The 17,599-nt window shown below is 45.7% G+C and overlaps 1 protein-coding gene across 1 annotated transcript in view; it reads left to right on the top strand.

Moving 5' to 3' along the window:
• The window catches only part of LOC139281369 (stabilin-2-like), a 244,136-nt gene that overhangs the window by 5,884 nt on the left and 220,653 nt on the right, over positions 1-17,599 (top strand). The window contains exons 2-3 of the mRNA XM_070901523.1: positions 1,075-1,205; positions 1,328-1,443. Coding sequence (XP_070757624.1) covers positions 1,075-1,205; positions 1,328-1,443 — 247 coding nt within the window. The remainder of the gene's footprint in view (positions 1-1,074; positions 1,206-1,327; positions 1,444-17,599) is intronic.

The raw sequence follows: 17,599 nt of genomic DNA, 5'->3' as shown, positions 1-17,599 counted from the left end.
TGTGAGAGTGAGTGTGAGTGTGTGTGTGAGTGTGAGTGTGTGAGTGTGAGTGTGTGTGTGTGAGTGTGAATGTGAGAGTGTGAGTGAGTGTGTGTGAGTGTGAGTGATTGTGAGTGTGTGAGTGTGAGTTTGTGAGTGTGTGTGTGTGAATGTGAGAGTGTGAGTGAGTGTGTGTGAGTGTGTGTAAGTGTGAGTGTGTGAGTGTGAGTGAGTGAGTGTGTGTGTATGAGTGTGTGAGCGTGTGAGTGTGAGTGTGAATATGAGAGTGTGAGTGTGTGAGTGTGAGTGTGTGAGTGTGAGTGTGTGAGTGTGTGTGTATGAGTGTGTGTGTGAGTGTGAGTGTGAGTGTGTGTGTGTGTGAGTATGAGTGCGCGAGTGTGAGTGTGAATGTGAGAGTGTGAGAGTGTAAGTGAGTGTGTGTGAGTGTGTGTCAGTGTGAGTGTGTGAGTGAGTGTGAGTGATTGTGAGTGTGAGTGTGTGAGTGTGTGTGTGAGTGTGAATGTGAGAGTGAATGAGTGTGTGTGAGTGTGAGTGTGAGTGTGTGAGTGTGAGTGAGTGAGTGTGTGTGTATGAGTGTGAGCGTGTGAGTGTGAGTGTGACTGTGAGAGTGTGTGTGAGTGTGAGTGTGTGTGTGAGTGAGTATGAGTGTGTGAGTGTGAGTTTGTGAGTGTGTGTGTGTGAGTGTGAATGTGAGAGTGTGAGTGAGTGTGTGTGAGTGTGAGTGATTGTGAGTGTGTGAGTGTGAGTTTGTGAGTGTGTGTGTGAGTGTGAATGTGAGAGTGTGAGTGAGTGTGTGTGAGTGTGTGTGAGTGTGAGTGTGTGAGTGTGAGTGAGTGAGTGAGTGTGTGTGAGTGTGTGTGAGCGTGTGAGTGTGAGTGTGAATGTGAGAGTGTGAGTGAGTGTGAGTGTGTGTGAGTGTGAGTGTGTGAGTGTGAGTGATTGTGAATGTGTGAGTGTGAGTACATGGGACTGATAATGCTACACCACAGCCATTCAACAATGTGTGATTATTGAGGAACAAAGTCTGTCCCTTCAATGAGGAGACTCCACTTACGCCTGTTTATGACTTCACAGAAAAATCGCTGTCGGAAGAGAATTCTGGTGAAGATTAAAACCCAGTGTCACTCTTGCATCTTAAACGCCAGGATCCGCTGCCCGAGTGGCTATAACCAGGTCACCAAAGGGAGCGGGATCAAGGACTGCAGGTACACACGGTGACGCGGGAATACAACTTGTCCACATCGGATGCACACATTTTACTGTTTATTTTTGAATTTCTTGCGTCATTTTTTTGAGCTGCGATTTTCCTGCTTTTACACTGTGCAAGGTATTACATCCCAATCCGGGCGTACTCTCTGGCCGTGTTCGGCTGCCGACACACTTGTGTGAAGGAATTCTCCCAGGTTGAGTGCTGTGCTGGCTATTGGGGACCAGATTGCACAGGTAAGGAGTTGTTCATCATTGCTTCGGGCAATTTTATATTTTGGACAAAGTCAGGCCCTGCGATTGAACGTTTACTCCTGTTATCCCCCTTTCAGTGATCATAAAACAGCAAACAATTGCCCAGAGGCTCAGTAGGCAGCACTCTCGTCTCTCAGTCAGACGGTCGTGGCTTCCAGTCCCACTCCACAGACCTGAGCCCCAATAACAGGCTGACACTCCCAGTGCAGTGCTGAGGGAGTGCCGCACTGCCAGAGGTGACGGCTTTCAGATGAGACGTTAAACCGAGGCCCCGTCTGCTCGCTCAGAGAGACGGAAATTATACCAGGGCACTATTGCGAAGAAGAGCAGGGGAGTTATCCCTGGGGTCCCGGCCAATATTTAACCCTCACAACAACAACCTACATTTACATAACATCCTGAAGGCAGTAAAACTCCGGTGCATAAAAACAGATTACCTGGTCATTGATCACCTGTTTGTGGGAGCTTGCTGTGCACAGAATTAACTGCCACATGTCCTACCTTCCAGCAGTGATCACACTTCAAAAATTAGAATCATAATTGGTTGTAAAGCACTTTAGGACATCCTGAGGTTGTGAAAGGCACTAAATAAATGCTAAAATGTCTATCTTTTCTTGGTGAAGTAATAAGGTAAACTGAGATGAGGAGAAATTTCTTCTCTCAGAGGATCGTGAATCTGTGGAGGCTGGGTCATTGAATATACTTAAGGCGGATAGACAGATTTTTGAGCGATAAGCGAGTAAAGGGTTATGGGGAGCGGGCGGGGAAGTGGAGCTGAGTCCATGATCAGATCAGCCATGATCGTATTAAATGGCGGAGCAGGCTCGAGGGGCCGTATGGCCGACTCCTGCTCCTATTTCTTATATTCTTTTGTACTGTTCAGTACAAGTGCGATCAGTGAAGATCGGTGGTTAAACAGGCCGGTAAATTTTGAGAGCTGGAGTTTGGGTCCCATCAAGTCCCGTTTATTATGCTGTGGGGTCCTTCAATCCTGGGCAGGTTTGCAGGAATTGTTGATCATCTGTCCGATAGCGACATTAACAGCTCGTTGTAATGTTTCTGTGAATGGTGACAGTAGGAAGGAGAATACCTGTTCTCAGGGATGGTAACGGATGGAAGCTGGCAGACAGCTGGGACAGGGAAGCAGTGGACTGACAAGACTCAATCATAGAATCACATAGTACACCAGGAGGCCATTCGGCCCATCGTGCCAGTGCCGGGTTTTTGAAGGAGCGATCCCATTAGTTCCACTCCCCCGTTCATTCCCCACAGTCCCGCAAATTGTTCCTTTTCAAGTATTTATCCAATTCCCTTTTGAGAGTTACTATTGAATCTACTTCCACTGCCCTTTCAGGCAGTGAATTCCAGAGCATTACCACCAAGCTCATGGTCTACAGGGCTGTAGTAATACTCGCCCTCCTGTATGGGTCTGAGGCATGGACGATGTATCGAAGGCACCTCAAGACACTGGAGATATATCACCAACGATGTCTCTGCAAGATCCTGCAAATCCCCTGGGAGGACAGGTGTACCAACATCAGTGTCCTCGACCAGGCTAACATCCCCAGTATTGAAGCACTGACCACACTCGATCAGCTTCGCTGGGCAGGCCACATAGTTCACATGCCAGATACGAGACTCCCTAAACAAATGCTTTATACGAAGCTCCTTCATGGTAAACGAGCCAAAGGAGGACAACGGAAGCGTTATAAGGACACCCTCAAAGCCCCCCTGGTAAAGTGCGACATCACCACCGACACCTGGGAGACCCTGGCCGCAGACTGCCCGAGGTGGAGAAAGTGCATCCGGGAGGGTGCTGAGCTCTTCGAGTCTCAATGCAAAGAGCGTGAAGAGGCCAAGCGCAGGCAGCGGAAGGAGCGCGCGGCAAACCAGCCCCACCCACCCCTTCCCTCGACGAATATCTGTCCCACCTGTGACAGGGTCTGTGGCTCTCGTATCGGAATGTTCAGCCATCAAGGAACTCACTTTGAGAGTGGAAGCAAGTCCTCCTCGATTCCGAGGGACTGCCTATGATGATGATGACAATTGGCTCCGTAAAAACAATTCTCCTCATTGTGATGTGTCAGCCGTGGCTCAGTGGGCAGCACTCTCGCCTCTAAGTCAGAAGGTCGTGGGTTCAAGTCCCACTCCAGGGATTTGAGCACAAAAATCCAGGCTGACACTCCCAGTGCAGTACTGAGGGAGTGCTGCACTGTCGGAGGTGCCGTCTTTCAGATGAGACGTTAAACTGAGGCCCTGTCTGCTCTCTCTGGTGGGTGTAAAAAAATCCCAGGGCACGATTTTGAAGAAGAGCAGGGGAGTTATCCCCGGTGTCCTGGGGCCAATATTTATCCCTCAATCAACATAACAAAAAAATAGATTATCTGGTCATTATCACATTGCTGTTTGTGGGAGCTTGCTGTGCGCAAATTGCCTGCTGCGTTTCCTACATTACAACAGTGACTACACTCCAAAAGTACTTCATTGGCCGTAAAGCACTTTGGGATGTTTTGAGGATGTGAAAGGCGCTATATAAATGCAAGTCTTTCTTTCTTTTCTCATCTCCCCTTTGTTCTTTTGCCAATGACCTTAAATGTGTCCTTTGGTTACCAACCCTCCTGCCAGTGGAAACAATTTCTCTCTTTCTGCTCAAAGTCCCTCATCATTTTGAACACTATTAAATCTGCCCTCAACCTTCTCTGCTCCAAGGACAACAATCCCAGCTTCTCTGGTCTAGAGTGGGTGTAAAAGCTCGGCTCCCGATACAAAAGCCTCGAGCACAAGGACAACTGTGTGCTTCAAATCATTGTACTGTGCCTTGTACAGATGTGACACGGAAATCGCTTACGGTGCACGCAGAAGCTCATAGTATGTTGCATGTCAAACAAAATAAGAAAGCAAAGAGAGACAAATGAACAGGTTTGGGAGAGAAAGTTATTTACCTCCTGAGATGAAGGGGTTGTCATATGAAGAGAGGTTGAGCAGGTTGGGCCTATACTCATTGGAGTATAGAACAATGAGAGGTGATCTTATTGAAATGTATAAGATTCTGAGGGGGCTTGGCAAGGTAGATTCAGAGAGGATGTTTCCCCTCATGGGGGAATCTAGAACTAGGGGGCATAGTCTCAGAATAAGGGGTCACCCATTTATACGGAAATGAGGAGGAATTTCTTCTCTCAGAGGTTCATGAATCTTTGGAATTGTCTACCTCAGAGAGCTGTGGAGGTTGGGTTATTAAATATATTTAAGGCGGAGATAGACAGATAAGGGAGTAAAGGGTTATGGGGAGCGGGCGGGGAAGTGGAGCTGAGTCCATGATCAGATCAGCCACGATCTTATTGAATGGCGGAGCAGGTTCGAGGGGCCGTATGGCCGACTCCTGCTCCTATTTCTTATGTTGTTATGTTCTCATCTAAATGATCGATTAGAGCTGATTGATCCATTGGGAAAATGTGATATCCAAAGCAAGAAACAGTGAACTTGAATGCCATTATCCGATTGATAATTACTATGGAAAATAATATTTATGTTACAGAGCAACATTGCACAGGTAAGCAGGTATAAGTGCAGTTGAGATGATGCAATTTGATCGAGAAACTTCCTAGCCAAGATTGAGAAAAAGGCTTTTAAATCCATCTATACTGTGACGGTGCTTTCTCTTCAGTGCATTAACCCACAAGCCTTCTTTCTTGATTTGCATTCTTTAATGCTAAACTTTTGCAACCATCTTTGCCATGTTAGTGCCTTATCACCTTGCATTTCTCAATACCGAATACAATGTTGCTAAGTCTTTCTAGATCTCCTGGAATCTCATCTTCCCTCGGAACATCTCGAAACAGACGTACATTCTTCACAAGGTGTCAACTTTGGCTCATATGCTAGCACTCTTGTCATTGAGAATAGGTTCGAGTCACACGCCAGACATTTGAGTGTATAATCTAGGCTGACACTCCAGTGCAGTGCTGAGGGAGTGTCGCACTGTCAGAGGTTCCGCCTTTCAGATAAGACATTAAACCAAGGCCCGTTTGCTCTCTCAGGTGAACACAAAGGATTCCATGGCACTATTTCGAAGAAGAGCAGGGGAGTTCTACTGGGTCCTGGCCAATATTTATCCCTCAACCTCAGACAGATTATCAGGTCATTTATTTCATCGCTGTTCATGAGACCTTGTTGTGCGCAAGTTGGCTGCCGTGTTTCCTACATTATAACAATGGCTGCACTCCAAAAGTACCTCATTGGTTATAAAATGCTTTGGGACGTTGCGATGATGTGGAATATAAATACAAGTTCGTTCTTTCTTCTTTAGTTTAATACCTTCGTCAAGACCATCAATAAAGATTGTGGGGACATAGATTTAAATTAATTGAGGGGAGGTTTAGAGGGGATTTGAGGGGAATGTCTTCACCCAGAGGGTGGTGGGGGTCTGGAACTCACTGCCTGAAAGGGTGGTAGAGGCAGAAACCCTCACCACATTTAAAAAGTACTTGGATGTGTACCTGAAGTGCCGTAATCTACAGGGCTAGGGACCGAGAGCTGGAAAGTGAGATTAGGCTGGGTAGCTCTTGGTCGGCCGGCGCGGACACGATGGACCGAATGGCCTCCTTCTGTGCTGTAAATTTCTATGATTCTATGAACAAGAACTCCAGCCTGGAACTTTTGTGGGGTTATGCTGTGACAGCTGCCCAATTAGATTAAATATCATTGATCACTATTCTCTGTTTTCTATTAAACAAATTGATCAAGCAAATTTATTATCCTCCTTTATTCAATCTCATGAAGAATCTTAGAAAATGCTTCCTGAAAGTCTACACACCCGACATACTCCGCCTGCTAGCTCCGTCACACTCCATGGATTCCAAATCATGAGTAACTCATTGACCCATTTTAGATTCAAATTATTACCTTTACACTTGTCAAATGCTCATGAATTACTTCCTTTATACCATACACTGATATATTTCCTGTTATCAAACTCAGGATTTTATTTCTGACTTCTTTCTCAGTCGGAACATTAGATATGTTCTGTCAGCCAATATTTATCATAGAATCACAGAAATTTACAGCACGGGAGGAGGCCATTCGGCCCATCATGTCCGCGCCGGCCGACAAAGAGCTACCCAGCCTAATCCCACTTTCTCGGTCCGTAGCCCTGTAGGTTACGGCACTTCAGGTGCACATCCAAGTACTTTTTAAATGTAATGAGGGTTTCTGCCTCTACCACCCTTTCAGGCCGTGAGTTCCAGACCCCCCACCACCCTCTGGGTGAAAAAGGTTCTCCTCAACTCCCCTCTAATCTTTCTACCAATTACTTTCAATCTATACCCCCTGGTTATTGACCTCTCTGCTAAGGGAAATAGGTCCTTCTCATCCCTTAACCATCATTACTAAAACGGATGATCTAGTCATTATCACATTGCTGTTTGGAGCTTGCTGAGCGCAGAAGCGCGTTAGGACATCCTGAGGTCATGAAAGGCGCTATATAAATGCAAGTTATTTAATTATTTATTTTTACAATATAGTTGTACCAATATTTAAATGGCACTACTGGAGATGCCGTCTTTCGGATGAGACGTTAAACTGAGGCCCCGTCTGCTCTCTCAGGTGGACGTAAAAGATCCCACGGCACTATTTTGAAGAAGTTCTACCCGGTGTCCTGGACCAATATTTATCCCTCAATCAACATCACTAAAACAGATTATCTGGTCATTATTACATCGCTGTTTGTGGGAGCTTGCTGTGCGCAAATTGGCTGCCACATTTCCCACATTACAACAGTGGCTACACTCCAAAAGTATCTCATTGGCTGTAAAGTGCTTTGGGACGTCCTGAGATCACGAAAGGCGCTATATAAATGCAAGTCTTTCTTTATTTCTTTTTACCCTGTAAGGACAGGGTGAGAATTGTCAGACATAATCTCAGAATATAGTTGTATCAATAATTAAATTGATGGCTGAACTGAGACCTGGCAGAGCATAATTTTCAGAATTCTGCCTTCCTGCCTTTAACATTGTTATGCAGTGAGTTGCACTTGGTGTTTCCTTATTGATAAGAGGGCCCATTAATCCTGCAGCAGATTCCATCTTCTAAGAACTTTAAACATCCTGCTTTTGCAGAACAGTTGCAATGATTATTAGCCACGAGAAAAAGCGGAGGGGCATGGGATGAACAGTTGTTGATGCTTACCACTGACCTGAGGAAGTCTCAGAAATCTCTGCTCACAATGCCAGCGACTATCGGTAAGGAGTATGAGCTGATTAAAGCGGGTAGAGAGCTGTCAATCTCGAATGGACAGCCGCAGTGTGCTGAGTCAACATGCAAACATCGTGGGTGTTAAAAGCTATTGGTTGCCGTAGACCAGCATTAGGTAGGGAATGGGGAAGGGTTAGGTTTAAACACCCCTTCACTAATCCTGCGGGGAGTGATGAAGGGAGGGGCTGGAGGGCAATGCCGTTCGCTCCAGATTTACAGCAAGTTGCATTCAGATAGCAAGAGCTCACGTGCAGGAAAACATTGTGAGCGTTTCACGGTGAGGGGTCTCTATGGGGGAAAGGGGGAGGAGAGTGCAGAGGCTGGGATGAGGACCTGAAGCCTTGGTCAAGGAGGAGGATTTTTGAAAGTGGGAATAAAATGGCAAAGTGATAGGAGCATTTAGCTACCAAGCTCTGGAAACCTGTCCCTCAATAAGATAGGAGCAGTAGGAATAGCCCCTCGAGCCTGCTAGGCCTGTACCTGGGGATTCTAACCTTGGGAGTGTGCATGGGGATTCTAACCCTGGGAATCTACATGCAGATACCAGCTCTGGGACAGTACATGGGTATTCTAACCCTGGGACTGTACATATGGTTTTACTTTTACCTCAACTCCAGTTACCTGCTTTGCTCCATATCCCTTGATACCCTTATCCAACAATAATCAGTCTTGAAAGCCATTCAGGAAAGAAGTTAGGAACTTCATAGAAACATAGAAACATTTGGTCCTTCGAGCCTGCACCACCATTTAAGATATCATGGCTGATCATTTTAGCAACTTTAGTACCCCATTCCTGTCTCCTCTCCATATACCCTGATCCCTTTTGATTATATCTAACGAAATGGACTCAACAACTTTCTGTGGTAGAGAATTCCACAGGTTCACCACTCTCTGGGTGAAGAGGTTTCCCCTCATCTCGGTCCTAAATGGCTTACCCCTTATCCTTAGATTGTGACCTCTGGTTCTGGACTTCCCCAACATTGGGAACATTCTTCCTGCATCTAACCTGTCTAAACCCGTCAGAATTTTATATGTTTCTGTGAGATCCCCTCTCATTCTTCTAAATTCTAGTGAATATAAGCCTAGTCGATCCAGTCTCTCCTCATATGTCAGTCCTGCCATCCCGAGAATCAGTCTGGTGAACCTTTGCTGCACTCCCTCAATAGCAGAATGTCCTTCCTCAGATTAGGAGACCAAAACTGTACACAATATTCAAGGTGTGGCCTCACCAAGGCCTTGTACAACTGCAGTAAGATCTCCCTGCTCCTATACTCAAAGGGTGGTAAAAGTGCAGAACTCCATCTCACAGCAGTAGGTGCGAGCTCCATGAATAATTTTTTAAAAACTTGCATTTAAATCTGAGGTCGATAGATATTTGCTAGCCAAGGGCATTAGGGATATGGAGCCAAAGTGGGTAAATGGAGTTAGGATACAGATCAGCCAGGATTTCATTGAATGGTGGAGCAGGCTCGAGGGGCTGAATGGCCTCCTTTTGTTCCTATGTCCCCTTGTTCTTGATTCCCCCATCAGAGGAAATAATTTCTCCACGTACTTGGTGTATTTGGACTTCCAGAAGGCATTTGACAAGATGCACATAAAAGGTTACTGCACAAGATAAAAGTTCACGGGGTTGGGGGTAATATATTAGCATGGATAGAGGATTGGCTAACTAACAGAGAACAGAGAGTCGGGATAAATGATTCATTCTCTGGTTGGCAACCAGTAACTAGTGGAGTGCCGCAGGGATCAATGCTGGGACCCCAACTATTTACAATCTATATTAACGACTTGGAAGAAGGGACTGAGTGTAACGAAGCCAAGTTTGCTGATGATACAAAGATGGGAGGAAAAGCAATGTGTGAGGAGGACACAAAAAATCTGCAAAAGGACATAGACAGGCTAAGTGAGTGGGCAAAAACTTGACAGATATAATTTGGAATATAATGGTGGAAAGTGTGAGGTCATGCACTTTGGCCGAAAAAAATCAAAGAGCAAGTTATTATTTAAATGGAGAAAGATTGCAAAGTGCTCCAGTACAGCGGGACCTAGGGGTACTTGAGCATGAAACACAAAAGGTTAGTATGCAGGTACAGCAAGTGATCAGGAAGGCCAATGGAATCTTGGTCTTTATTGCAAAGGGGATGGAGTGTAAAAGCAGGGAAGTCTTGCTACAGCTATACAGGGTATTGGTGAGGTCACACCTGGAATACTGCGTGCAGTTTTGGTTTCCATATTTACGAAAGGATATACTTGCTTTGAAGGCAGTTGAGGAGGTTGACTATTGAGGATAGGTTGAGTAGGTTGGGCCTCTACTCATTGGAATTCAGAAGAATGAGAGGTGATCTTATCGAAATGTATAAGATTATGAGGGGGCTTGACAAGGTGGATGCAGAGAGGATGTTTCCGTTGATGAGGGAGACTAGAACTAGAGGGCATGATCTTAGAATAAGAGACTGCCCATTTAAAACTGAGATGAGGAGAAATTTCTTCTCTCAGAAGGTTGTGGATCTGTGGAATTCGCTGCCTCAGAGAGCTGTGGAAGCTGGGTCATTGAATAAATTTAAGACAGAAATAGACAGTTTCTTAAACAATAAGGGGATAAGGGGTTATGGGGAGCGGGCGGGGAAGTGGAGCTGAGTCCATGATCAGATCAGCCATGATCTTATTGAATGGCAGAGCAGGCTCGAGGGGCTGTATGGCCTACTCTTGCTCTTATTTCTTATATTCTTATGTTCTTATGTCTATCATATTAAATCCTTTGAATATTTTAAACACCTTCTTGAGGGCAATTAGGGATGGGCAGTAGTGCCAGCCTTGCCAGCGACACCCACACCCCAGAACAAATTTTTTTAAAAACCTCGATCAGATCAGCCCTCAATCTCCCATACTAGGGACTACAAACCCAGTCTGTGCAGCCTGCCGTTATAGTTTAACCCTTTCAGCCCTGGTATCAGTCTGGTGAATCTGCACTGCTCCCCTCCGAGACCGATATACTCTCCCTGAGGGGCTGAGCCCAATTCCAGAAGGAGACAGGTTACTGTTGAAACTGTTGAAATTCAGAATTCAATTGATTAAAGGCACATTCCAATCTGCTATTTATTTACATTTAATGAAGTGTTAGTTCCTCCCATGTTGTCCCTATGTTGGGACTCGTGTTGGGGTAAAGTCCCACAGACAACAGCAGCCCCTCAATACCCTACGCAACTGACCACTCCTGTGTGTATCTGGACACGAGGTATCAGCAGGATATTTTACATTTTTTTTATTCGTTCCTGGGATGTGGGCGTCGCTGGCCAGGCCGGCATTTATTGCCCGTCTCTAATTGACCCTTGAGAAGGTGGTGGTGAGCCGCCTTCTTGAACCGCTGCAGTCCGTGTGGTGAAGGTGCTCCCACAGTGCTGTTAGGGAGGGAGTTCCAGGATTGTGACCCAGCGATGATGAAGGAACATGAGCTATCTGTGTGATTTGATTGGGGAACGTGGAGGTGGTGGTGTTCCCTTGCACCTGCTGCCCTTGTCCTTCTAGGTGGTAGAGGTCGTGGGTTTCAGAGGTGCTGCCGAAGAAGCCTTGGCGAGTTGCTGCAGCGCATTCTTGATTACAAAGTTAGCTGACGGATTTGAAATGGTTCTTGTAAAGTGAATAACTTAAGGTTTTGTGGACTCATCAATGGAACTTCCCAATAACCTTACCCTGGCCCCGTGATGTAAATGAATGAAAATAAGTGTTCTGTCTAAGCAGCATATCCGAGCTGGTGTTGGTATTTAAGTTATTGGTGTAGGCTTCCTTCCTCTCTGCAGAAAGCCCTCCAAGTGTACTCCAGGGTGATGACAGCATAATTCATTCACAGCACCCTCTCTATTCATTGAGCCCGACCGAATGTTTCCTTCATGATAAGAATGTTCACGAGTGCCTGCATAGGATTAAACCATCAAAGAAAAACACCAATCCATCGAGTTTTTACTAAAAGACCTGAACCTAGCCATTCCACTCATCCATTAGACTGGGGCAAGTGCAGAGTGAAAGAAAGAAAGAAAGAAAGAACTTGCATTTATACAGTGACTTTCACTTTATGGGCCTCTTAGAAATGCATATGTAAAAAGAAAGATATTATAGAGGTAATACTGGCCCCAATTTTCCCCAAGCATAAATAATGACATACACTTAGCTATACACTTAGCTGTACATGTAGCTGTACACTTAGCTATACACTTAGCTGTACACTTACCTGTACACTTACCTGTACACTTAGCTGTACACTTACCTGTACACTTAGCTGTACGCTTACCTGTACACTTAGCCATACACTTACCTGTACACTTAGCTGTACACTTACCTGTACACTTACCTGTACACTTACCTGTACACTTAGCCATACACTTACCTGTACACTTACCTGTACACTTAGCTGTACACTTACCTGTACGCTTACCTGTACACTTAGCCATACACTTACCTATACACTTAGCTGTACACTTACCTGTACACTTACCTGTACACTTACCTGTACACTTAGCCATACACTTACCTGTACACTTACCTGTACACTTAGCTGTACACTTACCTGTACACTTAGCTGTACACTTACCTGTATGCTTACCTGTACACTTACCTGTACATGTAGCCTATAAAAAGGCCCAACGCGTCGGAGGAGGCTCAGGAGTTCCAGATGCGTGGAGAGAGTCGGGAGGTGCGTGGAGAGGCGTGGCTTGTGCAGCTGCAGGGAGAAGGCAAAAAAGAAGTAGAAAGAAATAGAAAGGTAACGTCACAGCCAAGGGGGTAAGTGATTGGCTGGTGACTGGTAAGTAGTTTTTCTTTTTTTTCTTCTATATCAGTGAGCAACTTGTAGCACTGTTGTTGCCAATTTAAGTTAATCTAAGGGTTAAGTCATGGCAGGAGAGCTTGGGCACGTGTTATGTTCCTCCTGTACTATGTGGAAAATCAGGGATGCCTCCGGTGTCCCTGACGACTACGTGTGCGGGAAGTGTATCCACCTCCAGCTCCTGACGGACCGCGTTGCGGAATTGGAGCTGAAGGTGGATTCACTCTGGAGCATCCACGATGCTGAGAATGATGTGAATAGCATGTTTAGTGAGTTGGTCTTACTGCAGGTAAAGGGTCCACAGCCAGATAGGGAATGGAAGACCAGCAGGAAGAGCAGTGCAAGGAAGGTAGTGCAGGGATCCCCTGCGGTCATCCCCCTGCAAAACAGATACACCGCTTTGAGTACTGTTGAGGGGGATGACTCATCACGGGAGGGCAGCAGCAGCCAAGTTCATGTCATCGTGGGTGGCTGTGCTGCACAGGAGGGCAGGAAAAAGAGTGGGAGAGCGATAGTGATAGGGGATTCGATTGTAAGGGAAATAGATAGGTGTTTCTGCGGCCGCAACCGAGACTCCAGGATGGTATGTTGCCTCCCTGGTGCAAGGGTCAAGGATGTCTCGGAGCAAGTGCAGCACATTCTGAAAAGGGAGGGTGAACAGCCAGTTGTCGTGGTGCACATTGGTACCAACAATATAGGTAAAAAATGGGATGAGGTCCTACAAGACGAATTTAAGGAGCTAGGAGCTAAATTAAAAAGTAGGACCTCAAAAGTAGTAATCTCGGGATTGCTACCAGTGCCACGTGCTAGTCAGAGTAGGAATCGTAGGATAGCTCAGATGAATACATGGCTTGAGCAGTGGTGCAGCAGGGAGGGATTCAAATTCCTGGGGCATTGGAACCGGTTCTGGGGGAGGTGGGACCAGTACAAACCAGACGGTCTGCACCTAGGCAGGACTGGAACCAATGTCCTAGGAGGAGTGTTTGCTAGTGCTGTTGGGGAGGAGTTAAACTAATATGGCAGGAGGATGGGAACCAATGCAGGGAGACAGAGGGAAATAAAATTGAGACAGAAGCAAAAGACAGAAAGGAGATGAGTAAAAGTGGAGGGCAGAGAAACCCAAGGCAAAAAACAAAAACGGCCACTTTGCAGCAAAATTCTAAAGGGTCTAAGTGTGTTAAAAAGGCACGCCTGAAGGCTCTGTGCCTCAATGCGAGGAGTATTCGGAATAAGGTGGACGAATTAACTGTGCAGATAGCAGTTAATGGATACGATGTGGTTGGCATCACGGAGACATGGGTGACCAAGGTTGGGAACTCAACATCCAGGGGTATTCAACATTTAGGAAGGATAGACAGAAAGGAAAAGGAGGTGGGGTGGCGTTGCTGGTTAAAGAGGAAATTAATGCAATTGTAAGGAAAGACATTAGCTTGGATGATGTGGAATCGGTATGGGTGGAGCTACAGAATACCAAGGGTCAGAAAACGCTAGTGGGAGTTGTGTACAGACCTCCAAACAGTAGTAGTGATGTTGGGGAGGGCATCAAACAGGAAACATAGAAACATAGAAAATAGGTGCAGGAGTAGGCCATTCGGCCCTTCTAGCCTGCACCGCCATTCAATGAGTTCATGGCTGAACATTCAACTTCAGTACCCAATTCCTGCTTTCTCGCCATACCCCTTGATCCCCCTAGCAGTAAGGACCTCATCTAACTCCTTTTTGAATATATTTAGTGAATTGGCCTCAACAACTTTCTGTGGTAGAGAATTCCACAGGTTCACCACTCTCTGGGTGAAGAAGTTCCTCCGCATCTCGGTCCTAAATGGCTTACCCCTTATCCTTAGACTGTGACCCCTGGTTCTGGACTTCCCCAACATTGGGAACATTCTTCCTGCATCTAACCTGTCTAACCCCGTCAGAATTTTATATGTTTCTATGAGGTCCCCTCTCATTCTTCTGAACTCCAGTGAATACAAGCCCAGTTGATCCAGTCTTTCTTGATAGGTCAGTCCCGCCATCCCGGGAATCAGTCTGGTGAACCTTCGCTGCACTCCCTCAATAGCAAGAATGTCCTTCCTCAGGTTAGGAGACCAAAACTGTACACAATACTCCAGGTGTGGCCTCACCAATGCCCTGTACAACTGTAGCAACACCTCCCTGCCCACTTGCAAATTTGGAGATACTACATTTAATCCCCTCATCTAAATCATTAATGTACAGTGTAAACAGCTGGGGCCCCAGCACAGAACCTTGCGGTACCCCACTAGTCACTGCCTGCCATTCTGAAAAGTACCCATTTACTCCTACTCTTTGCTTCCTGTCTGACAACCAGTTCTCAATCCATGTCAGTACACTACCCCCAATCCCATGTGCTCTAACTTTGCACATCAATCTCTTGTGTGGGACCTTGTCGAACGCCTTCTGAAAGTCCAAATATACCACATCAACTGGTTCTCCCTTATCCACTCTACTGGAAACATCCTCAAAAAATTCCAGAAGATTTGTCAAGCATGATTTCCCTTTCACAAATCCATGCTGACTTGGACCTATCATGTCACCTCTTTCCAAATGCACTGCTATGACATCCTTAATAATTGATTCCATCATTTTACCCACTACCGATGTCAGGCTGACCGGTCTATAATTCCCTGTTTTCTCTCTCCCTCCTTTTTTAAAAAGTGGGGTTACATTGGCTACCCTCCACTCCATAGGAACTGATCCAGAGTCAATGGAATGTTGGAAAATGACTGTCAACGCATCCACTATTTCCAAGGCCACCTCCTTAAGTACTCTGGGATGCAGTCCATCAGGCCCTGGGGATTTATCGGCCTTCAATCCCATCAATTTCCCCAACACAATTTCCCGGCTAATAAGGATTTCCCTCAGTTCCTCCTCCTTACTAGACCCCCCGACCCCTTTTATAACCGGAAGGTTGTTCGTGTCCTCCTTCGTGAATACCGAACCAAAGTACTTAGGGGTGCATGCAATAAAGGTGCAGCAGTTATCATGGGTGACTTTAATATGCACATAGATTGGGCTAACCAAACTGGAAGCAATACAGTGGAGGAGGATTTCATCTTAGGCTGGATGTTGTGTAATGAGAGAGGATTAATTAGCAATCTCGTTGTGCGAGGCCCCTTGGGGAAGAGTGACCATAATATGGTGGAATTCTACATTAGGATGGAGAATGAAACAGTTAATTCAGAGACCATGGTCCAGAACTTAAAGAAGAGTAACTTTGAAGGTATGAGACGTGAATTGGCTAGGATAGATTGGTGAATGATATTTAAGGGGTTGACAGTGGATGGGCAATGGCAGACATTTAGAGACCGCATGGATGAACTACAACAATTATACATCCCTGTCTGGCGTAAAAATAAAAAAGGGAAGGTGGCTCAACCGTGGCTATCAAGGGAAATCAGGGATAGTATTAAAGCCAAGGAAGTGGCATACAAATTGGCCAGAAATAGCAGCGAACCCGGGGACTGGGAGCAATTTAGAACTCAGCAGAGTAGGACAAAGGGTTTGATTAGGGCAGGGAAAATATAGTACGAGAGGAAGCTTGAAGAGAACATTAAGACAGACTGCAAAAGCTTCTATAGATATGTAAAGAGAAAAAGGTTAATAAAGATAAACGTAGGTCCCCTGCAGTCAGAATCAGGGGAAGTCATAACGAGGAACAAAGAAATGGCGGACCAATTGAACAAGTACTTTGGTTCGGTATTCACTAAGGAGGACACAAACAACCTTCCGGATATAAAAGGGGTCAGAGGGTCTCGTGAGAAGGAGGAACTGAGGGAAATCCTTATTAGTCGGGAAATTGTGTTGGGGAAATTGATGGGATTGAAGGCCGATAAATCCCCAGGGCCTGATGGACTGCATCCCAGAGTACTTAAGGAGGTGGTCTTGGAAATAGCGGATGCATTGACAGTCATTTTCCAACATTCCATTGACTCTGGATCAGTTCCTATCGAGTGGAGGGTAGCCAATGTAACCCCACTTTTTAAAAAAGGAGGGAGAGAGAAAACAGGGAATTATAGACCGGTCAGCCTGATATCGGTAGTGGGTAAAATGATGGAATCAGTTATTAAGGATGTCATAGCAGCGCATTTGGAAAGAGATGACATGATAGGTCCAAGTCAGCATGGATTTGTGAAAGGGAAATCATGCTTGACAAATCTTCTGGAATTTTTTGAGGATGTTTCCAGTAGAGTGGACAAGGGAGAACCAGTTGATGTGGTGTATTTGGACTTTCAGAAGGCTTTCGACAAGGTCCCACACAAGAGATTAATGTGCAAAGTTAAAACATATGGGATTGGGGGTAGTGTGCTGACATGGATTGAGAACTGGTTGGCAGACAGGAAGCAAAGAGTAGGAGTAAATGGGTACTTTTTAGAATGGCAGGCAGTAACTAGTGGGGTACTGCAAGGTTCTGTGCTGGGGCCCCAGCTGTTTACATTGTATATTAATGATTTGGACGAGGGGATTAAATGTAGTCTCTCCAAATTTGCGGATGACACTAAGTTGGGTGGCAGTGTGAGCTGCGAGGAGGATGCTATGAGGCTGCAGAGCGACTTGGATAGGTTAGGTGAGTGGGCAAATGCATGGCAAATGAAGTATAATGTGGATAAATGTGAGGTTATCCACTTTGGTGGTAAAAACAGAGAGACAGACTATTATCTGAATGGTGACAGATTAGGAAAAGGGGAGGTGCAACGAGACCTGGGTGTCATGGTACATCAGTCATTGAAGGTTGGCATGCAGGTACAGCAGGCGGTTAAGAAAGCAAATGGCATGTTGGCCTTCATAGCGAGAGGATTTGAGTACAGGGGCAGGGAGGTGTTACTACAGTTGTACAGGGCCTTGGTAAGGCCACACCTGGAGTATTGTGTACAGTTTTGGTCTCCTAACTTGAGGAAGGATATTCTTGCTATTGAGGGAGTGCAGCGAAGGTTCACCAGACTGATTCCCGGGATAGCGGGACTGACATATCAAGAAAGACTGGATCAACTGGGCTGGTATTCACTGGAGTTCAGAAGAATGAGAGGGGACCTCATAGAAACTTTTAAA

This window comes from Pristiophorus japonicus, chromosome 15 (genome assembly GCF_044704955.1).
Source record: "Pristiophorus japonicus isolate sPriJap1 chromosome 15, sPriJap1.hap1, whole genome shotgun sequence".
NCBI lineage: Eukaryota > Metazoa > Chordata > Chondrichthyes > Pristiophoridae > Pristiophorus > Pristiophorus japonicus.
Note: the sequence above shows the minus strand (reverse complement) of the source record. Positions and strands in the feature narration are given on the sequence as shown.